Genomic DNA, 22621 nt, shown 5'->3' on the forward strand with positions numbered 1-22621 from the left:
GCCGGCACCGCCAGCACAAAGAGCCGTCGGGCGGGCAGCGCTGGGCTCCGCTCCGCCGGACAGAGGCGCTCGCCCCTCTCCGCGCCCAGTGACGCCCCGGAGCCCCGCGGTGGGTGCCGCGCACCGGCAGCCGCCCGCCGAGCGGCCGCGGCCAGGGGCTTAGCCCGGGGCGGGCGCTCCGCGGCCCCCGACGGAGCCTCCCGAGGCTGCGGGCGGCTCGGGAGCCGCGTTCGGCCAGCGCTCTTGGATACCGCGACCGGCCGCGCGGCAGGACTCTTCGCTTTTTGAGGGATTTTGTTCTGTTTTATTTTTCGCCCCTTTTTGGTTGTCTTTCCTTTTTTCCCCTTTTTCCTTTTTTAATTTTTTTTTTTTCGTTCGGTTTGGGTTTTTTGGTTGTTTTTGGAATTTTTTTTTTGTTTTTGTTTTGGTTTTATGTGTTTGTTTGGGGTTTTTTTAATTTGTTTGCTGGGTTCTGGTCGGTCTCCGTCCTTTTCCGCGGGCTCCCTCTCTCAGCCCGAACGCCGAGCGCCGCCGGCGGATCGAGATCAGCTCGGCGAGGCCGCCCGGCCCCGGACCGCTCCGATGGAAATACACTGTAAGCACGACCCGTTCGCAGCGATGCACAGTAAGTGGCTGCCCTTCAACTTGTCTGAGCGGCCGCGACGGGCTCCGCGCGATCGCCGCCGTGCCGGGTGCCCGCCGCCGCCCCGGCCGGACCGGGCTGAGCCGGACCGGGCTGAGCCGAGCGGCGCTGCGGGAGCGAGCCGGGCCGGGGCTGCTCTCCCGCACAGGAAGAGCCGATGTCGCTGCGTGCGTGCATCTGTGCGGGTGGATCTACAAACACGTCGCTAGACGTGTGTACAGCCATCGGTACACAGGGACCCGCGCTCGTGTGCAGGGATGAATACACAGATGTTACATGTGTGCGCTTATTTTTCTCCCTAAATCAAATATCCGGGAGAAAAGCCGCCAGGTATTTCCGACGAACGGAAAAGTTTGCTGCACGGTATTCTTTCTCTTTTTCAACATTTTGAAATTCGTTAATTGGAAATAAAGAAAAAAACCCAACCAAACAAAAAACCCTCAACAACTAAAACCCCTAAAGAAACAAATAGAAGCCCCCAAAACCCCGAACAAACTGAAGTAATGTGAAAGGCGAGGAGCGGGGCTGGAGGGAAGATTTTTGTCTTTTTAAACCGCGAAGAATGGCGTCACGATCGCGGCGTGGGGCGGCGGAGCGGGCAGCCGGCGAAGTTAACAGGTCGTGCGCGATGGGCTCGCCCGAGATTTGTTGTGCTTGAGAGGTCGGGGAAGACTTATCCATTAGCACAGTGTTATGTGAAATGACATCTTCTCTCACGGCGAGTTAAACGCTGCATTACGGCGAGAGATTGCGAGGGAATTTAAGGTAGAACTAATCTCATTTCCCGGTGCGCCGCAGCCTTTCGGCTCAAAGAAATTTGTTTGCAAAATAAATCACCGAGCTCCCGAGCCGGAGCTTCCCTCCGTCTCTCCCTCGTCCTCTCCGCGCTCCCGGCTCATCTGCCCATTTCTCATCCGTCTTTCGCCGCTCGCTGGGGCTGTGCAGAGCCGGGACGGTGGCGGGGCCGGGCTCTGCCGCCCCCGTGAAAGAGGACTTTCCCTCTCGCGGCAGCGAAGCGTTCGACCTCCGCCTTTATTTCTCTCCCGGCATTAAACCAAATCACTTTTTTTCCAAGGCGAACTTTGAGGTCGGGGAGCCCGCTGCGTGCGGTGCGGGGGCGGAGTGGGGGTGGGCCGGAATCCCCCAGCCGGAGCGCCCCTCGCCCCGGTGGCGAGCGGAACCGGAGCCCAGGGAGTCCGGAGCCCCGGGCGGGAGCAGCCGCGGCGCCTCTGCCGTCATTCGTGGCTGAGGAAGATCGATGTCGTCCTCAGGAATTTCTGGGCAAACAGAAGGAATAAAACCAAAACGCCGGTGCCTTTTCTCCGGTCCCGACGGCGGCCGGGAAGTCTCCCAGGTCATTTGCTGCCAAACGATCTCCGGACCCGCGGCTCCTCGGGGGTGTGGGGGTGGACGTGGGGTCGGGACCCCCTTGCAGAAAGGCGGAGGAGGACGGGGAGCCGGCGGCAGCGGGAGGAGCGAGGTGGCAGCACGGCCACGGCGAACGGTGGCCGGGGCCGGGGCGGTCCCGAGCGAGATTTGAGTCCCTTCTGGCGCCGGCACGGTCCCCGCTGCTTCCCCGTCCTGCGTGGGCAGAGCCGCTGCCGCCTCCGTGCAGGGACGCGAGGAGGACGAGGCGGGCAGGGCACGGTCGGAGCGGCCCCGACCCGCGCCGGCGGGGCCCCGGGACGGCTTCCCTTCGCTGCCGCTCGCTCCCCGCCCGCCCGGCTGCACCATGGCTCTGGGCTAGGCCCGCGGACCCCGCATCGGGGCTCCCCCCTCCCGAAATAGCCCCCAAGTCTCTACCCGTCCCCCTCCCTGCGGAGGGCAGGGGCGGCTGCCTCATCCCCGCACCGAGCCGCGGACGGAGCTCGATGCCCCGCCGCTGCAGCAGCCCCCGGCCCGACGGGGCCCCCGGTCCGCAGCTGCCGGGGAGCGCGACCCCGGCGCGGGGGCCCGGTGCGCAGGAGCCGGGCCCGGAGCGCTGCCGCTGCCCGGGCTGCGGCAGGTTTGCAGGCAGGGACGGCCGTGGCCCCAGCCTTTGTTTCCGGCGCCTGGAGGGTCGATGCTCCCGGCCTGGGCAGGCCCGGCTCCCGCCGGCCTCCGGGGACTGGGGACGGGCTCCAGGGCTAGAGTCGGCCCCTTCTCTGAGGAAGCAAGTCCTAACGATGCCTTCTCTACCCTTTTATTCCTGTTCTTTCCCTTTCTTTTCGTTTCTTTTTATTTTTATCTAATTTCCTTCCTTCCTTCCTTCTCCCTCCCTTCCTTCCTTCCTTCCCTCCCTCCCTTCCCTCCCCTCCTTTCCTCCTTTCTTTTCCTCCCTCTCCCTCCTTCCCCCCTAGCCCGACCACCACCACAACATTTTCCCACTCGAACTGACGATTCCTTGCACTTAGAGCCCTGTGGAGCCCGGGGTCTCGTTCCGGGCGGGTCCCGTTGGCCCCCAGCCCGGAGTGCCGGGACCCCCCGGTACCGGCGCACGGCAGCGCAGCGCGGGCCGCTGGCAGTCTGCCTCTCCCGCACCGGCGAGGGCAGAGCAGGCTCCTGTCTGCTCCCCACAGCCTTTAACATCACCTCTTTCATGCGGGTTCACTACGTGTCCTTACACTGTTGAAAGGTGTTTGCAAAGTTTGACAGCAGTTTATCGATAGTGAGATAACAAGATTAAAATAAAAATAGCTTTGTATACATTTTTTTTAAATGCTGAGGCATTTGGCTTGCCAGCTTAGTCAGTAAGTCCCAATCCTGCTTAAACAGACATTTTCTGTATTACTTTTGTTCCAGAATTGGCATCTGTGCTATCTCTATGGCTTGTGTTTAGCTTCTCCACCCCTCTCTAATATAAGTAGTTGGATGAATAACAACATAAGGGTTAATTATATTACCTTCTAGTACAGGGTATTAATGTGTGTTCATGGGGTTTACATAGTTTCACTGCTGTTCCTCCAAGTGGGTCGTATATCCCTTCAGATATATAATTCACTTTGCTAAACGAGAACTGTGAAAATCTGCTCAAAAAGGAGCCATATACTGGGCTTGCCCAAGTCCTCCTGTTTTATTTGTGGGATCATAATATCAGTCAAGACAGCTGTAAATTCTAAAATTCTAAGGGCAGAATTTCTTTCTTTCTTTCCTTCTTTCCTTCTTTCCTTCTTTCCTTCTCTTTCTCTCTTTCTTTCTTTTCTTCTCTTTCTCTCTTTCGTCTTTCTGTCTTTCTCTGTCTGTCTTTCTGTCTTTGTCTGTCTTTGTCTTTCTGTCTTTCTTTCTCTGTCTGTCTTTATTGTCTTTCTGTCTGTTTTTCTTGTCTTTCTTGTCTTTCTGTCTCTCCTCTCCCTTTTTTTTCTCTTTTTATTTCCCCCTCTATTTCCCCCTTCCCCCACTCGATTAATTTAAGGCATCTGGGGAAAACCAAAACAAAACGCAGCGTGTTTAATTTCAGGTGTCCTTCTGCGCTTGGACAGAGGCAGTGTGTGGGCTGAGGGATCACCCAGCCTTATTCTGGCGGCTTTCCCAGCCAGGGGCTGCGCGGATCCTCCGCTCCGCGGGACAGCCCGGCGTGCCCTGGAGCCGGTGCCGGCTCCGGGAGGAGGGTGGTCCGCCCCGGGACCGAGGGGCTCCTGGTGGCCGTTCTCCCCTTCGGGCAGGAGGGTCCTGCCCGCAGCAAAGTGTCCCTGCGGCGGCGAGGTCACCTGCCCGCTGCTGGGGGACAGCGTCCGGCCCTGGGGAGGCGGCTCTGGGGGCTCTGCCCTGCCGAGACAGCTGAAACTCTCACACGGCTCTTGTCCTGCCCCTGTCCCCCTCCCCGTGTGTTCCAGGACATGGAGGCGTCAATCAGCTGGGGGGTGTTTTTGTGAACGGCCGCCCCCTCCCCGATGTCGTTCGCCAAAGGATCGTGGAGCTCGCCCACCAAGGGGTCCGGCCGTGTGACATCTCCCGGCAGCTCCGCGTCAGCCACGGCTGTGTCAGCAAAATACTCGGCAGGTAAAGGGGGACGGAAATCCTGCTGTGTCCGCCGGGAAAAAGGGTGGGAGCCAGCCCCGGACCTGGGGGCTGCAGGCAAACGGAGGCAGGCGAGCGGTCCAGTGAGGGGAGCGACTCCTGAGGGGTCGTGTTTCTGTGTGTCTGATGTGGAAAGAAGCAGCCAATATCCGCAGGTCTTGTTAGCCCCTGTCACAGCTTCTAATTCTAGTGCAAAGTGCAGAATGCCATCAGTATTTGCTGTATATATATATGTATATATATATATATATATGTATATATAGTGTACGTCCTGCACCTGTCTGCCCTGAACAAGAAGGGAAATATGGCAGTCATATTCAGCAAAATGTGAAAAAAAGCAGAACTTGTGGAAATTACTTGTTTTGCTTCCTGAGTTGAACTCTTTTTAAACAATATTGTCATTATATATTTCATCAGTATTGCGGCATGTGCATTCATGCAAGCTATTCTGCAATCTATCCCATTGTTTATAATTAAACCTCTTTTTCCAGTATTCTGCTGGATTAGGAGAGTATAGAACACCATGAGTAACTGGTAACCATCTTAAAGATATTTTGGCTACTTTGGGAGTAGCTCTCTGTTCGGCCAAGAGCTGCTCCAAACACTATGGCAACAGGATATTCAACACAGAATTAATATTATTTCCTGATTGCCGTTTAAAATTTGGTGTAGATTCAGGTAAAAAATGCCATACTTGCTTTTTCCCTTTTTGATTTCTTAATCTTCTGTGCAAACCTCAACCTAATTTGTGTAAGTTACCATTTTCAAATGGTTTTGAACTCCAGGTATTCTTATAGACTTGGGCAACTTATATTAAGGGCAATTCTTCTGTTTTTACAAAACGTTTGTCTTTATCACCTGGAAAAGTTCATTACAGACTAGTTTGTTGTGATTTCACAGTTAATTTCATTGTTTAGCATTTTGTTATTTTTATTTTAATTTTTTTCCCGGTTCCTAACAAACATGCTTCCCAGGACACAGCATAGCTGCAAAGACGATTAAGGCATTTAATTTGCAGCAGCACACGGGGGATGTGTTGATCAATCCGCGGCCGTGCTAGTGTTCAGATCTGCCAGGTCACAGGTGCCAGTTTTGCAGTTCTTGTCGCTTTTTGCACGCAAGCACCTTACTGTGCCTGCCCGAACTGTGAGCAGCAGCTGCACAGCCCCGCGCTCCTGCCTTGCCTCCCACCCCTCCTCGCTGGGATGTGCCTTCCCTGCCACCTGCACGCACCTCTCCTGCTGGAGTTCTGAGCTCACAAGTGCCTTGGTGTAGGGAGGAGAGCTTCCCATGGCTTTGTGCTGCCCAGCACGGGCTCTTTCCCTCAGTTACGTGCAGCCAGCACAGGCTCCTTCCTGCTCCTGCCTGGCCGACCTGGCTTGCCTGCTGATGCTCACTGTTGCATTGGAGCTGCCACCAGCTCCCGTCAGGACCAGCACACAGCCTGGGAACAGGCGATCTATTTATCCACCAGGCAGGAGTCTGATGGTTTTACTTTTGGCAGTTAGGTCTGCTGTTAGGTATATTTGCACTGCAGAGCTCAGAGTGAGGTTCCAGAGCTCTGCCATTAAAGTTGTCAACAATAAATTGGAATTTCATAGCTCATTATTTTCCTAACTAATAATTACAGTGGGTGGAATGTCTCTGTAATTGCATCTCTGTGTGTATATGTTTTCTTGTATGTGTGCATGTGTGTGAAAAGTGGGAATCCTTACGATAAATCCTTGCATTTGGAATTTTATTATCAGAAATTTTTCAGTACTAGATGCAGTTCTAAAAATCCATCCAGAGGCAGGTAACCAGCTGTTGCAGGGTGAGTGAAGCTCTTAACCCTCAGAGGAGGTGCTGTGGTGGTGCCCACCCTACACCTGCCTTTGCAGCTCTCTGAAGCCAAAAGCCCTGGCCTGATGCCCACGGAATAGCGCTGGCTGCAGCAGTCCCTGCCTTTAGAATGGAGATGGGAGTCAGAAGGGCTGGAGCCATGCAGCCTGCAGGCCTTGTGGCTGCACCCGGCTTCGCTGCTGGGGGAGAGCAAGGGGATGCTGGTGACAGGGCAGGGTGAGGACTGTCCCCACGGTGATGCAGGGAGGGACCTGGGCTCAGCCCTGCACCAACCTCCAGGGCCAGCCTTCCTGGGGCTCTGTGCCTGGCCACGAGGGCAGGACGTGGGCAGAGCCCACAGCCTTCCAGAGCAGAGGTCCTGCTGCCCTGCAGGCACCAGAGCTGCGTCCCCAGGGGAGCTGATCGCAGCTGCAGCGCTGCCATGGCAAGGGCCCTCTCTGGCTGTCCTACCGTGGCAGCAGCCATGCACCGGCACAGCATCATTCCTTTTGGGAGTGCTCCTCTTGGCCAGGCTGTCCTGGACTGCAGGGCACTCACCCTGGCCACTGCTGCAAGAATGCACTAAGAAACATTTGTGAAATCCACAATTGTGACTAGATCTAGGAAAATTGTGGCTTGTTGTCTGGTAGTATTTGTAGTGCCTCCTGGCTGCGTTCTCCATCCTCCTCAAAGAAGTGGTGCCAGCAACATCAGCTTCAAGGTTTTGAGGCTAGAGGTGTAAGATTTTGGAAGGTTTATGGGCCACATTTGCTGTTGTTTTGTCATGTCCTCATGGTAGTGCAAGAGGAACTAAATTTTTCCCCTCTGCCTTAAAGCTCACAGCATTTAGGGACAGCAGGAGTGTCAATCCATGTCTAACACTCAACTCCTGCCGTTATTGATATTGCATAAATGGCTCATGGAGACTCATAGGCCTGAGTCAACATTTGCACACAAAGTATCTGACAACATGTATGAACAATTTGGTGTCAGTTTCTTTAAAGGAACCTTAGGCCCTGCACACAGAACTCTCCCAGAAACACTGAAAAAGGGTAGCCAGGCAAAAATCTGATGAACATGATTGCCTGTTTCAGGGAGGCAGGGAGGCAGACTTTGGCTGTACAGACTGTTTGTGCTCTGCTCAGGCTTAAAAGATGGGAGATTTTTTTTTTTAAATTTTTATAATGGTTATGTCAGATAGTTGCAGGGAAAATACATTAATAAGCAGTCTTATCTTCCTGCTTGGGAGTTTTTTCAGAGCTAGGAATGCGGCAGAGAGCAGTTGTGACTGCAGCTGCTGCAAGTGCTGCAGTGGGCACCTGGGTGAGAGGCTGCTCTGTGTGAAAGGGGGCGCAGGATTAGGGCAGCCTAAGGGGTGGTGGCTTATTAGCTGGGGTTTATTTCTCCTCTGGTCATGTGAAAATCCAAAGATACAAATAAGTTCAGGGCTGTGAGAGAGCCTCCTGTGGGGAGCGCCCTGAGTGCAGCTCGGAGGAGTGGAGTCTCCTCCCCGGTGTCCAGCCTGGCCCTGAGCACGGGAGATGTGACCCCTGCTCTCAGCAGCACGCTCAGGATGTGCTGACTGCAGGGCAGGGGCCTCAGCTGCCCTGTGTTACAGCAAAGCTACCAAAAGCAGCTCGTCCTGTGAGACGTGCACGAGAGAAAGCGCTCAGATTTGCTTTGGTTTGGGGATCCCCTTCTCCACCTTTCCTGGGGCACGGCACCTGCAGAGCTGCTGCTGGTGAAGATGCTGCACCGAGGAAGCGCTGGCCACAGAAACCAGCCCTGCCTCAGCTGGAGCCCTCCGGAGCATGAGCAGCTCCCTGTCCCTCAAAATTTGTTATTGAAACTACTGAAAACACAATGATGAAAAGAATACGTTTGGAAAAATATGAGCTATTAAAACCATAATATGCATATTAAACTCGTAAAACAGGAAAAAGACATGCTGGTGTATTTCTTCCAGAGGTGAAAATAAAATACAATATCTAGCCTTCATTTCACTTTGAATCATAACAAGCTGCAGATATTAATGACAACATTTCTGTAAAAACAGTAATCTGCTACAAAAGGGTCCACTGCAAAAAGTGGTCTTTGGTGTGATTTGTTTCCATTATTGCCAGTACTGCTGATTAATAACACACATTTTCAGTTAATTTTGGATCTCAGCATGCCCTTTAATCTTTCGTTGTTTCTTTTGTTTTGCTATTACAGAAAAATATATATTGTATCCTGAGGCCCAATTCCAATTACTATAAGTTAATCTATTAGGTGATAAAGAACCACACAGGCAGGAAATGTGTATGTGAAAGTGAAGATGTATCTCAGGATTTGCTGGGGTTTGGTTACCTTGAAATGATGTTCCCTATAAATCTCAGAGCATGTTCTCTGTCTGTGTGTGATAACCAAAGCTTTGTTTTGGATGTTGTCCCAGGTATTATGAAACTGGGAGTATTAAGCCTGGAGTGATTGGAGGATCAAAACCAAAGGTCGCCACACCCAAAGTCGTTGAAAAAATTGCAGAGTACAAACGCCAAAATCCCACCATGTTTGCCTGGGAGATCAGGGACAGACTCCTTGCCGAGCGAGTGTGTGACAACGACACCGTGCCCAGCGTCAGCTCCATTAACAGGTACAGCTGGGGTGGGCTGGGGGGATGCTCCGTGGAGGCACCACCACCACGGCTCTGCCTGTGAGCAGGGCTGCGTGCTCAGGCTCTCTGTAAGAAAAGCAGCTTCCCCTGTGTCCCTAGGGCACTTGGGCCTGGGGAGCAGCTGTGGGCTGACCTCGCTGGCTGAAGCACCACGGAGGATCAGGGTTTCCTAGGAGTGAGCAGGTTCTTCTGCCAGCCTTTGCTCCTTTTCCATCCTTTGCCCTGTTTGTGAGTGGGAGGACCTTGCTGGGAATGACCCTCTGTCATTCCCATTCCCATTTGCTACGAGCAAAGCCCCTGTTCTGCTCTGTGGGGTGAGGGCTCAGTGGCACAGGCTTTGCCCAGGGGGAAGCTCAGATGGCCATTGAGTAGGGTGGCAGTCATCTGGGCAGGAAAGGACCCGAGGCATGGGTCTGAGGTGCCATTTTGTCACCTGACACACGACTGGTGCTGCTGACACTGGCCCAGGCCTGCGTTCAGTGTGAATAGCAATGGGGGAATTTGGTTGTTAGTGTCTGAGGGCCTCCACTGTCTGCTTTTTGCCTTGGGGAACTTCAGTGGCCTGGAATTGCTTCGGTGAAAATGCAGGGGAGTCTTATTTGGAGACTGAGTCCCACGTTTGGGTGTTTTGCCATGGCTTTGCAAGTCAGGGCTGGGCTCACAGAAGGCTGGTTAGGGGCTCTAGCCTGCTGCGTTGTCCATTACCCTTCTGTGCCCACGGCTTCCTCCTGAGTCAAGTGATGTATAAGGCTGGAAAAACCCAGTGAAATACCACGTGAGACATATCCAGCCCTGCCAGAGCAATAGTAAGAGATGAACACTTGCATGGCGGAGCTTTTGGGCACCCAAGGCCCTGCCAAGCAGGGTTTGTTAATTTTAACCCTGTCCTGGGCTTCCTCCTCACCACGCTGGTGAGATGATTTTCACTTGTGCAACTGCATGCAAATTCTTTGAATGCAGCTCGCTATAAAATCTCTCATTTGCGTCCAGACGTGAAATAAATTGATGCAATATTCTTTTATTGGCTATCCCAGTCTGATTTGCATTCATGGAGTTGCCGCTTGAGCAGCCGGAGTGGCTTCCCCAGCGCTAGGGGAGAGTGCAGCCCTGCCTTGATGGGCTGAATGTCGAGTCATGTGGTGGTGGAATTAAAAGAAAAAATGGGTCAGTCCACGTGCAGCCTCTGCTGCTGGGGAGCCCCTGACCTGGAGGCTGCAGAGCCTCAGCAGTAACTCTATGGACATGGTGTCTTCGGTTTAAAGAGGGCTTGAGAAATATTGCAGACACCAGGAAAACCAAAGGAAAATATCAAATACCTGAGGAAAACTCTGCTTCCATTAATGTCAATGACTCATGAGAGAAGCATGGCTGTTAGAAGCAGTCCTCTGCTTGTGTAGGGGAATGTCACGTGTCCTCCAAAAAACTACCAAAAAGGGCAGTCACAGCTCTAGGTAAAAGGGAGATTGAAGTAGCTTCCAGTCATATTTTGAGCCTTTTTCCGTGTTCCTCTTGCTGTGTCCTTGTATGTTTCCACACTCACAATGCCCACACCCCTACTGCCCTTGTATCAGACACCACTTCATGATCACTCACCAAGTTTTGGCTGTAAATCTAATTCTTTCTCATCTGCTTGTGACTCTGGCTAAGATATTTTCCTTTTCTCAAAGGTTTGCAATCCCTTTTAAGAAATGCATGCAATCTGTTTGAGTCAATCTGTTTACCCAGCGAATTGTTTTTGCCAGCTTAGGAGCTCATTGTGAAAACCCAGTCTGAACAATAATGTGACAAAGAACCTGAAATTCACGCCAAAACTCTTGGCTTTAGCATTAATCCTACAGTTCCAGCAGTCTGTGGGGTTTATCCTCATACTTAAAGTGAGAATGCTTTGGGGCTTTTCAGGTGGGAGAGGACGCAGAGCCCTGCCCGCAATACTCCTGTCCCGCACTGAGGTACGAGCGGGGCTGCGGCCAGCGCCAGCCCGAGCCGGGTCTCGCTGCGGGCCCTGCCGTCCGCAGTGCCGTTCTGCGGGGAGCCCGGCACCCCGGCTCGCTGTCCCGGCCCCGCAGCCGGGGCTGGTGCTGCTCGGGCCGCGGGGCTGGTGCTGCTCCTGCCGCGGGGATGGTGCTGCTCGGGCCGCGGGGCTGGTGCTGCTCCGGCCGCGGGGCTGGTGCTGCTCCTGCGGGGCTGGTGCTGCTCCTGTGGAACGCCGGGTTCGGGGATGGACTCGTGCAGCTCATCCCTGCCACCGAGGGGGCCTTTCAGCAGACAGGTTTGAGATGCTGCCTCCATGTAGCAGTGAATAATAATAATAATAATTATTAATTAATAACATTAATTTTAATAATAGGCTTCTCTTCAATAGCAGAAGCAAGTCTGTGTGGTTAAGACTTAATTAATCATTGTGATTAGCTTTGCTCAAATGGGCTGAGAGCTGTCCAGCTGCTTTCAAGTGCTCCAGTCTCCATTCCTCCAGAGATAAAGATGTTTGTGTGTCAGCAGGCCCTGGACACCCTTCTTTACCACGACAGCCTTGTGCAGTGGGCTGTTTGACCACAGGGTCTTGTCTCTTTGCTGTGCTCCCCACCAAAGCTGCTGTCCCAGCAGTTCCTGCCCTCACACTGGGCTGGCTGCTCTGGCTCTGTTGCTGTAACCCACCCCCTGGCTGTGCCTGACGCCCAGCAGCTTCACCCTGGGGCTGGCAGCTGAGAGATGCCTTGTGGGCAGACCAGACCTCTGCCAGCCTCCACCAGACTCCTCCAAGGAACGGGAAGGGAAGGATGGCAGTGCATCCTTTTCTGGGATGGAGCTGGGTGTCACCAGTGGTGGTCCCTGGGCCTGCTTACGGGGGGCTTGCCAGCACGGAGCTGCTGTGAATTCCTGCAAGTTCACCCCCAAGCCCACTCCTCTCCTCTCCTCTCCTCTCCTCTCCTCTCCTCTCCTCTCCTCTCCGTTCGTGGCAGGCAGGAATGGGAGGGAGTTTGTCAGGCACAGGGAGGGGAATGTTCACTCTGGCATTGCTGCTGTGACAGTGCCTGGGGCTGGGGAGTGTGTGGTGAACCAGGGGCATGGAACCAAGGTTCCAGCCTGTTCCAATTCTGCTGCAGCCTGAGGCAGAGCTGTGTGATCTCCAGAGGTATTTCTGACCCTGTCTGTCATTTCTTCATAGCACATGGGCAGGTAAATAACGTGTGCAGCATCTCCCCAGAACCTCCCCTCGCAGCAGGTACCCTCTGTCCTGCACCACCACACATGCCTTCTGCTTTATCTGTCTCTGAATTTTTTCTCATTGACGTCACTGTCAATCAGAGCAGCGACTGCATGTACCCAGTGATGATAAATGCAGCTTTTAAGATTAGCATTTATTCCAACCAAAAACAACATCTTGAAGAAGGGGCTGAATACATTTTTGCTGCTTAAAAAAAAAAAAAAAAAAAAAAAAAAAAATTGGCTAAGCTGATTGTTTCCTAAGGTGTCCAAGTGCCTCTAGCATGTGAGTGCCACCCCTGGTGTGCTCCAGGAACAGCCGTGCAGATGTGTCCCTGCCCCCCAGAGAGCAGAGCAGAGCCTGCTGGCCCTTGGGCTCAAAGGGTCCAGCTCCCTGGGGAGGGGTAAGGCCTGCTGGCAGCGCAGAGAGCGGCGGGCAGCTCTTTCCTGGGCACGGGGGCTGGCTCAGAGAGCAGTGGGTAGCTCTTTCCTGGGCATGGGGGCTGGCTCGTGGGTAGCTCTTTCCTGGGCACGGGGGCTGGCTCAGAGAGCGGTGGGTAGCTCTTTCCTGGGCACGGGGGCTGGCTCAGAGTGGTGGGTAGCTCTTTCCTGGGCACGGGGGCTGGCTCCCCAAAGGCACCAAAGCGCCCGGCTCCGAGGCATGCTGCTCCCAGGCATGCTGCTCCGAGGCATGCTGCTCCGAGGCATGCTGCTCCAAGGCATGCTGCTCCGAGGCATGCTGCAATCCTGCTCGGTGTGCTCTGGGGTGACCTTGCTTGAGCAGGGCACAGATCACCTACTGCTGTCTCCCCCAACCCAAACCCTTCTGTGGCTCTGTGGCTCTGTGGAATGTCACCCTGGTGACTCTAATGGCAGGGGCTGGGGGCACAAACGTGCTCCTGGGTCCCCCTGCCAAACTGTGATCTTTCAGTGAATGACGAGGGGAGCATATGCAGAAAGGCATCTTGCATATTGATGTAGGTGTCCTCCGCTGAAAAAATAGTGTCTAATGCCTCCTGCCATTGCACGCCTAGTGCTGGCTAAGTGGTCATGTTTTTTGCATTACTCACAGGATCATAAGGACCAAGGTGCAGCAGCCACCCAACCAGCAGGTCCCGGCTTCCAGTCACAGCATAGGTAAGGAAAACTTTTTTAAAAATACATTAAAAAATAATAATGGATTACAAATATTCTGAAGAACTTTTAATCATTCTTATGGACAGATAATTCTGCATAAAACACTTCAGCACACGTGCTAATGTGCCTTCTTTGTCATTCTCCAAGGGCTGAACATAGTAAATGAATTTTATAAATACTGCTAAAAGGTTTTGAATTTTACTGATTATTATGATAAATAGCTTTCACCATGAGACAGAAAATTGAAATCTAAACCAAAAAAACCCCACTAATAGGGGTCTATAGAATGTCAGATAATTAAAGTAATAAATCAAGAAAGGGACACTTATTCATAACATTTTCTGCATCATTAGTCAGTAAGTAGTTTTGAATGTGTTTTTTCCATCTATCAACCATCCCTTCCATAGTTCTTTGTGCACTTGCAGTCTTGAGTGAAGAGGTAGCAAAACTTTCTGAAACTTTTAATTCAGCCTCAGAGCAGTGATGCTGCAGCCTGAGGGAGGTGATGCTGGTGGAGGGTGACCCAGAGGAGACCCCCAGGCTGCTGGGCACCCTCAGCCTTCTCCTGCCTCATTGTCTCTCTGAGGAGGGTGGGTGTTCCTGTGCTGCAATGCAGCGGGGATGGAGGGGCTCAGCCAGGGCTCATTTGGGGCTCAGGGCTGCTCTCTTCTTGTCCCTGTTCCATCAAACCCGTCAGGGCACTGGTCAGCCCTTGTTTCACAGCAAGTGGTGGAGGGCCCTAGCTTCTCTCTGCCTTTATGTTGTCACCTGTGATATGGTGAAATGCTTGCTGCTTCTCTCTTGGCAAGGGTTGCTGGCACTGGGAGAAAGGGAGTGGAGGTGCAGAGCACCTGCACTTTTTGAGCTTGTCAGAGGACTCATGCTGCTGACCCTGCACCCTTAGCCTTTCTCTCCAGAAAATGCCAAAATGAACTTGGGGAAGAAAAGCTCCCTTTATCTCACTGTGGTGGCTTAGTTGCTGTTCTCGTCTTGAAAAAGTCAAGAACAGAGATGAAAAATCTTGTTTCTAGGGGCTTGGAGTTGATAGAAGGAGCATGGATTCCTGACATGGGTTTGCTCCATGTGTGAGTTGTGTCTGGGGGTCTTTGGTGTGGTCGCACATGCGTAACCCCCCATCCTGTCCTTGGGCCTGTGTGGTGATTTCTAGGATGTAGGGACGTGGCAGGGCAGGCTCAGCCTGTCAGCTGGTGGAGGTGGTGGTGCTGCTCCCTCCTCTGCCTGCTTCCATGAAGGCTTGGACACCCACAGCAGCACAAGGGCAGAGTTTGCTGCGCAGTCTGCCGCATCCAGACTGCCCTTGAGTGACTGCCCTTGCTGGACACTAAGAGTACCCTTTTCTGAGGGCTCTTCCAAAGCAAAATGGATTTGGGTCATTTTTCTGGGATCCTCAGGGTCTTTCACCCATCCATCCCCAGGCAACCCCGGCTGAGCAAGGTCTCCACTGGCAGAGGCTGGTGGCGTGGTCTGGCAGGATGCAGAGAGCGCAGGGTGCTCTGCTCCCAGGAGGTTCCTGTCCCGGGTACCCTCTTGTGGCAGCTCCTCTCTCGGCATGGCTGTGCTCCCAGCAGGCTCTGTCCACGCTGCTGCTGTCCCACTGGGGCGCCTCTGCTGCCCCAAGCAAGGAGCTTTTCCACCGAGCCTTGTGAGAGATGGGCTGTGTGACCGCTAAGGAAAAGCCTCTCCTGTCCCTCAGCACACAGACCCAACCCTGTGAAGGGGGCGAGGGCTGACCATGCCTCTCCTGCCACCCCTGCACCGGGCTGCTGTGCCATGCTGGACTGGACGGGGCATGGCTGGGTGGGTAAGGCTCTTGCTGAGCTGGAGGGGCCACGGTGGCCAGCCGAGCCCCAGCCCCCTCCTCACGCCACGGGGGCCAGCGGACTTTGCGTAAGCTGGTGCCCGTGCTGCCCTGACTGACGGCCTGTCCTTGCCTTGCAGCCTCCACAGGATCCGTCACCCAGGTGTCCTCGGTCACCACCGACTCTGCTGGCTCGTCCTACTCCATCAGTGGCATCCTGGGGATCGCCTCCCCCGGCACCGAGAGCAACAAGCGCAAGCGGGACGAAGGTAGTGGGGCTGTGTTCAGGGCTGGCAGAGCTGGGCCTGGGTGGGCAGGGCAGGGCACGGCTGGGCACGGCTGGGCAGGGCTAGGCAGAGCTGGGCAGAGCTGGCAGAGCTGGGCAGGGCTGCTGCTGCTGTGTGCTTGTGCTGCTGTCCAGCTGGGGACAGCCCCTGCAGCGCAGGGTGCTTCTGCTTCAGCACGACCTTGCCAAGGTCACAGACAGGCCAGGGACCGTCCCAGTGACTCAGTGGCTTCTCCACGTGTTCTGGAAAGCTGTGGCAGTGTGTCAGCTTCGAGCCAGGCATTCCTCCACACTGTGGAACTTTTCCCTCCTGCCAGTAAATAGGGGAACAGACACAGTTGTGTTGACTGTGTGGCCGCCTGAAATAGGAAATACCTGCAAAATGACAGAAAATTAACTGCACAGACATCTGCTGTGCTGTTTCTCTCAGGACTTGCTTCACCAGGGACATTTGTCAGTCTTGAAGGGTGGAAGTAAGCACAGTCCAGTTGGGGTTGGATATTGTTGATACACTCCTCAGATTCACAGGGTGTATGGTCCTGTTTTGTTCTGCATCCTCCTGAAAACAATGTTTTGGAGAGAAAGGCACCAGAGGTGGAGTGGAAGGTACAAGAGCACAAATTCTCTGCTGGTGTCTTTTTAAAGTACCTTTAGTTTAAAGCATTGCTTTCATTTTGGAAGAACCTACATGGAGAACCTGAGGCCATGGCTGTGGACACAGTTTGTACAGCAGAGGGGACACCAGAGCTGTAGTGGGGCTTTTCCAGCTGAGGATGCAGAGGGCATGTGCAGGAGGGGTGATTGCTGCTGAATCAGCCTCCTGCCTCTTGCCGAGGAGTTCCTCAGCCCCTGCTGCTGGTGCAGGTCCAGCAGTGCCCTGCAAACAGTGCAGGTGCAGATCCCTTGCTGCCCCAACCCTCGGGGATGGAGGGGTGGGTGGTGGGGGGCAGGCTGAAGCTGTAGTGGCACCCCCAACCCGCCCCCTTCTCCTGGGGGAAACACAGCTGAAATCAGCAGCCTGGTGCTGAGCTGTACAAACAGGGCCACGTGCCTTGATCCTTTAGTGGAAACACATGATCAGGTTGCAGAGTAGACCCAGATTTACTGAACTGGGAGAAAAACTGCAAGAGGCTGGGGGGCCAATTTCAGCCACATGGGAGCTAATTTGTTGGTGGGAGTATAAAGCTCCTTGTGCTCAGCTTCTTGCTAAATATACCATTGTTACTTAATTCTGTGATTATACACCTGGGTTTTGTTTTTCCAAATCCAGGTTATAAATGCATAGTTAAATACATGCATTAAAGCAGGTAGTGTAGAAGTTTTTTATTTTATCAGCCAGGTCAGGAGACAGGCCGTCTGTATTGATACCACATGGCTTCACAGAGCCATTTTTTGGGTGCCTGTCAGAAGACACTGCTTTAACTGCAGAGAAAAGGATTAAGTGCTTCCTTGAAAAGCAAAAGCAGTTCCAGAAGTAGAGCTGAGAACCTCCTCAGCTTTTTTCAGTTCACGTTCAGAAATGCGCGTGTGACTGCTAAAGCAGCCCCCATCAGTTTGGCAGGATGAGTCATGGGGTTTGAGCTCCTAGGCTGGACAATAATGCTGTCCTCAGCAGGCTGTTTAAACTGCTTTTGTAACAGGGCTGCAGGTTTGGAGAGGCATAGTCAGGTCTCCAACATCTTTGTCTGTTAGGGGGAACCCCAGGGGCACCATAACACCCTCCCTCTCCTGCCTCACAGGGTGGGTCTGGGTGGGTGCATGGTGCTCCTGGAGGGGTCCCAAGGCTCTCTACCTGCTGTACGTTCCTCCTATGTAAGCAGGAGAAGCACATCACTGATGTTGGCCTGTGGGTGCCCGATGGCAGAGCTAATTTGACCATTTCCCGACCTTGGGGAGCCCTCTCTGCAGAGAGCCCCTCGCCTTGTCCTTTGTAGCTGCTGCTCTGCCTCCTGCCCACGTGTCCTGCAGCACTGCCTGTGCAGGGCTGTACAGATGTCCTGCTTGCCCTCGGCCTGGGGGTGACGTGGGGTGGATTTGCCCTTCCAGCTGCACTGAGCACTTGATATAATTCAGTAATCAGTTTTGTTCTCCTCACTCCTGACATTTTATTAGCAGATGTCACCAGTATTTAACCCAGTGGGGGGCTTGCTGGGTAGCAACAGGGGCAAACCAAATCAGACAGTCTTTATTGGTTTTTATAGCTGAAGGTGTCATTTTTTCCCCTGTTGTAATATGGACTTGGAGCAGATGTGCCTTCGTGGGGGATCAGTTGCTTTCACTTTTGGTTAAAGGACATGCTACTGGAGGCTGGCATGAGAAGCAGGCTGTCCTGTAATGAGGCAGAGAGACCCAGGCAGCTGCTGCAGCCTCCAGCAGCGGAGGATACCCTGCAGACACCTTGCTGCTCTGCCTGCAAGCTGCCTCCTCAGGTGCAGTGGTGGCAGGTCTGAATGCTCCATCCAGTGCTGAGGGCCAGCACGTGTGCAGGGCTGGTTTCACTGCAGCAGCTGTGCTGACTGCATGATGGACACCTGACGTGTTTTGGGAAGTGCTGAGCACCTCCTGTCTGAAAGTCAAAGCTTTCTGAAGTGGGGTTCAACAATCCTTGTCGAGCACTGAGGAAAGAGCAAAAGACACTTTTGTCCACAGGGGGTGCATAGGAGACTGGGGTCAGGACGTGTTTTGGGGACAAGGGAGGTTGCTGGGCCATAAGGAGGATTCACTGAGGATGATGGGGGAAGAAGGGCCAGCCCAGGGCCAGGCACAGCCCAACCCTCCTTCCCCTTCACTGCTCTCTTTGCTAGCCCTGGTCTCCATCCTGCAGAGCTGTACAGGTGTGGAAGAGGTGTCACAAGGGTCTGTGTCCAAGTGTAAGCACAACAAACTGTGTTTGTGCCATGCCAGCTGAGAGGGATCCTGCAGCATGGGATCCTGAGGCACGGGCTGTGCTTCTCACCTGGGATCTCCTTGTGTGCTGGGGCTGTCTCAGTGGGAGTGCATCCCTCCCCAAAGCACTCTGGCATCTCAAAGATGCTCTGTAGGAATCCTGTGTGCTGCTGGTCCTTTCCAAGAGGGCTCACAAGCAAGGGGAGGGCGTGGGGTGATGCTGGCCCTGCTGGGTGTAGCTCTGCTGCCCCTTGTAGCCCTCTGCCCAGTCTGGGCATGCCTGTACTCACATCCTGCCTTTGGGGTAGGCAGCTGCTGTCTGTGCTGCAGCTGTGGACACTGCCAGGGCTGGCCTTGTTCCTGTACTCCTGCAAAGAGATGAGGCTGGCTGCTGCTGTGAGCAGAGTAGGAGGACTTGCAAGAATCCCCACTCTCCTGGCTCCTCCTTGCTTTATGCAAAGCACTGTTTCCCACAGGGAATAATGCCCTTTTGGAGCAATTGCTCCAGGTTTTGTTGGGGTGTGAGGGGTGTTGGGGTATTCTGACCTGCCAGAAGCATGCTTGTGCCTTCACTTCTGACACAGAAATGTGCAGAAATCTCCAATGCCAACAGGTAATAGGGGCAGCAGGTGAACATTAACAGCAGCTGAGTCAGTCTGAAATCTGCATACAGTAGTTACTCTGGAAGTCCAGGACTCTCTTGTGTCCCTAACATTGCTTGTATGCTATTAAAACAGAGGCTGTCAATGGGCACAAGTGTCATGTGTTCCATCCTGCTATTGCTGAAATCATAGAATATCCTGAGCTGAAAGGGACTCACAAGGATCACCAAAGCCCAACTCATGGAAAAAGAAACAAAAACCCAAAAACCCACTCCAGGGTTATCACTGGCACAATGTTGGAGTGTGCAAGCTGGCACCTTTCAGCCGTGTCAGCTAATGCAGGGGTGGCACAGAGGGGAATCTGTTTCCTCCAAGGATGTGGGCTGTGCTGGACCAGCTGGGCTGTGCTTCCCTTTTATAGATGCAGCTGATTCAAAAGCCTCCGTGCAACCATAAGCAAACTGACTGTGCCTGGTCTGCCCAAATTCAGCAGGACATCCTCAGCAAAGTGCCACACAGGGTGCAAGTGTCTGCTCCTTGCTGCAGCAGAGGTTAGGCAGATTTAGATATGTGCATCAAAGAGCTGCAGAGAATCTAAAATTCAGTCTTAACAGAGACTTCCCAGCAGTGGAGGAGTTTGAGGATTTGAAAGCAGTGTGGCAGGAAACTTCCACTTGTACCAGTTGTTTTGTTTTGTTTTGTTTTTATTCTCACCAGCTATAATCCAACATTGCTGTCAGCATCTGGTGTGATGATGTAAGTGATGCTGCTTCCTTCCCTTGACCAAACTCTTTGAGAAATGCCTTTAATCACAGACATGGTGTGTTCCCAGGAGTTTGGGTCACAGCCTTCTGTCTGAGAGAAAAAGGCTCCAAGAGGGGCCAGGACACTGATAGAGATGAGAAGGAATGAGAAGGAACTTGGACACCTTAGGAAACAGTCGCTGTGTTTTCATGAGGGATGCCCTGCCCTGGGCATGTCTGGGTACCCAAGCAAGGGCTGGCCAGTGCATGGAAGCTGACAGGGATATTTCCAATGACACCAGCACCAAGGCCACTGTGGAGATCAAGGACAAAGGTGGACAAGAGCTCGCCAAGCCAGTGACGTGTCAGTGACAGAGACAGAGAAAAGCAAAGCATACCACTCAGCATGAGTGAGTGTTTTTGTATTTTGTCTTTCCTCCATAACAGGGCCCATGAGCTGTGTTTTCCCAGAGGGACAGAGATAAGAAACTAGACACACATCTAGGCAGAGGTTTGAAGGGCTGTGAGCACAAATGTCTTGCAGACTGCATGAGAGGGTCAGTGGCTTCCAAAGAGAGCCTAACATGGAGTAAGTGCTGCCAGGTTCTTCTGTCATCTCCTCTTGTGGTCAAGGGAAAATGTGCAAGGTATCAACTCCAGGAGGCTCTTGGAAAGGCTTGTACAGTATTTTTTCTGCTTTTGCCTGAAGTCCACTTCTGTAAAAGCTGAACAGCAGAACCACAGCTGGTGCTAAGCTTTCCCCAGAACAGTCAGGTGTGACGTCCACATCTCTGTGCCTGCCTGGAGCTGTGCCATGACGTGCAGTGTGTACGTGTGGATGGTGCTCAGGGCATTCTGCTGCTCTGCCTCCTTTCGGTGGAGACACACAGGTGTCTGCTCTGCCCTCTTGGTGCCAGTGTCCTGTCTGTGACAGCTCCCACCTCATCCCCGAGCTCTGTGCCGTGGCAAAGCCCCGGCTGGGGAGAGCTGTGCCAGCTGCAGCTCCCTGGAGGGCCTGGGCTATAGGGAGAGCCCTGCCAGCCATGAGCTCACTCATGGGTGTGTAAACGTTCCTTTCCAGCCATGGCTTTCCACATTTTCATAAAGGTAAAGTAGATCTTAGTGTAGGTACCCTGGTAATAGAAACACCACTCCTTCAAACAGCAGATTCTTTGTCTCTGAGGGCTGGGATGCAGGACTCCTCTGTGCACTCAGACACCCCTCTGGCAGGCAGTGCTGCCTCTGGGTGTGCTCCCTGCTCACCCCAGGACACCTCTAGTGAGCACCTGCTCTGCTGTGAGAGCCCTGTCCCCTCCTGAGAGGGGATGGGTTCTCTACCCACCCAAGATTTATTCTTGGTGGTTTCTTGGGTTGGTTTAGGCACCTTTGGCTTGGGGGGCTGGGGCATCCCCTTCAGGGTGCCTGGCTGAAGGAGGGGCCATGGTGCTGGCCTAGGGGTACGGATGGTGACAGAGCCAGAGGTGCTTGTGCTGCCTGCCCACACTCTCAGCATCAGCAGGTGATGCAGTTCAGTGCATGAATTAACCACTGATGGGGTCCAGTGCTGACACAAGTCCCTGTTACTCGGCTCCCTTCAGAGAGTGACCAGAGCCTGATAGTGCCAAGGACTGGTGGGATCCTCTCCAGCACTTTCTTGGGGTCTTCTGCACCATGCAAGTGATGTGCAAAGGACCAAACCCATCAGGAATCTTAACTGCAAGGGAAATAGTTAAAGCAGAAGAACATTGAGGGGAAACATGCGGGAGGTTATGGAGAGAAAAAAATCACCTGCCAATAGAAACTTCAAGTTTATTATGTCAAAAGACTTCAGTGTCAGTCTGGGCAGTGGTGAGTAGGAAGGGACACATGGAGAGGCTTCCCCAAGGGAATGGGAAGGGGCTGACCATGTCTCCTGGCTCTGGGGCACACTGGGGAGATGCCTACGTGCAGCACCTGGGAGGCAAAGATCCCACTGCTGATTCAGCAATAGCTGCAAAGAGGCAGTGGGAAAATACACAAAAATCAAAGAACTCCTCTGTACTGCAGTCAGGTCAAACAGGTGGAGACATCCAAGCCTGCACAGAGGTGAAAGAGAAAGAAGCACCCTCCAGAGTCCTCAGGAAGTGCTGGAGTTCACTTTAGTGGCTTCTGGCCCCACTTGAGCAGCACTTACTGGAGCTGTCTTCACCCCAAGGAATAAGTCTAGGGACTACAATGAGATGAAGCTTCTGAATGGGCATGAGGTTTTACAGGGTTGGCAAGTACTGATCTGAATTTCTTCTGCTGTCCTTTGCATTCAGGGATCCATTCCTGGGGTTGCACAGTGGCTTAGGCTATTTGTCCCATTATTTATCTCTTCAGAAGAAATGGTTTTCCCTCACCACACAGATACTGACACCATTTTAAATAGGGTTTGATGAGGCCTTTGCTATTACATTGCAATGATGGCTTCATCTGTACTATATCCAAAGTGATCTACTTTTGGGGGAAGTTTTATTTCTTTTTTTAACATTTAATTGGAAGATCATTTTTCAGTTATTGGATGTAATTTCTGAGAACACTTTTGGTTTTCTTTCAGTTTTTGCATTTGCCTTTTGTGTGCCTTACATGGTCCATCCTGAGTGTGCTGACTTGGCAGCAGATCTGGCCATGCTGGTGATTTGACACCAGCAGTGATGGTGTCACATGTAGATGCTTGTGGATGTTTGAAGGAGGAGTTTAATTTAAGAATGAAACCCCTGAGTGTTCCAAGAGCCACCCTGCATCTGTGGGCTCATTGGTGCTGATCCAGCCATCCCAGACATAAACAGAAGCAGCTCAGCTGGCACAGG

General features: G+C 53.1%; 1 protein-coding gene across 8 annotated transcripts in view; it reads left to right on the forward strand.

The window, feature by feature from the left end:
- The window catches only part of PAX5 (paired box 5), a 123735-nt gene that overhangs the window by 1442 nt on the left and 99672 nt on the right, over window positions 1-22621 (forward strand). For 3 of the 8 annotated variants that reach the window (XM_041463306.1, XM_041463305.1, XM_041463309.1), the window contains exons 2-5: window positions 4456-4621; window positions 8895-9092; window positions 13390-13454; window positions 15414-15542. In XM_041463306.1, the coding sequence (XP_041319240.1) occupies window positions 4456-4621; window positions 8895-9092; window positions 13390-13454; window positions 15414-15542 (558 nt within the window). Of the gene's footprint in view, window positions 1-582; window positions 626-4450; window positions 4622-8894; window positions 9093-13389; window positions 13455-14723; window positions 14748-15413; window positions 15543-22621 lie in introns of those variants that run through there. The other 5 variants (XM_041463304.1, XM_041463308.1, XM_041463307.1 and 2 more) reach the window with 4 other exon arrangements.

The sequence above is a fragment of the Pyrgilauda ruficollis genome, unplaced genomic scaffold (genome assembly GCF_017590135.1).
Source record: "Pyrgilauda ruficollis isolate IOZ18807 unplaced genomic scaffold, ASM1759013v1 scaffold164, whole genome shotgun sequence".
Lineage (NCBI taxonomy): Eukaryota > Metazoa > Chordata > Aves > Passeriformes > Passeridae > Pyrgilauda > Pyrgilauda ruficollis.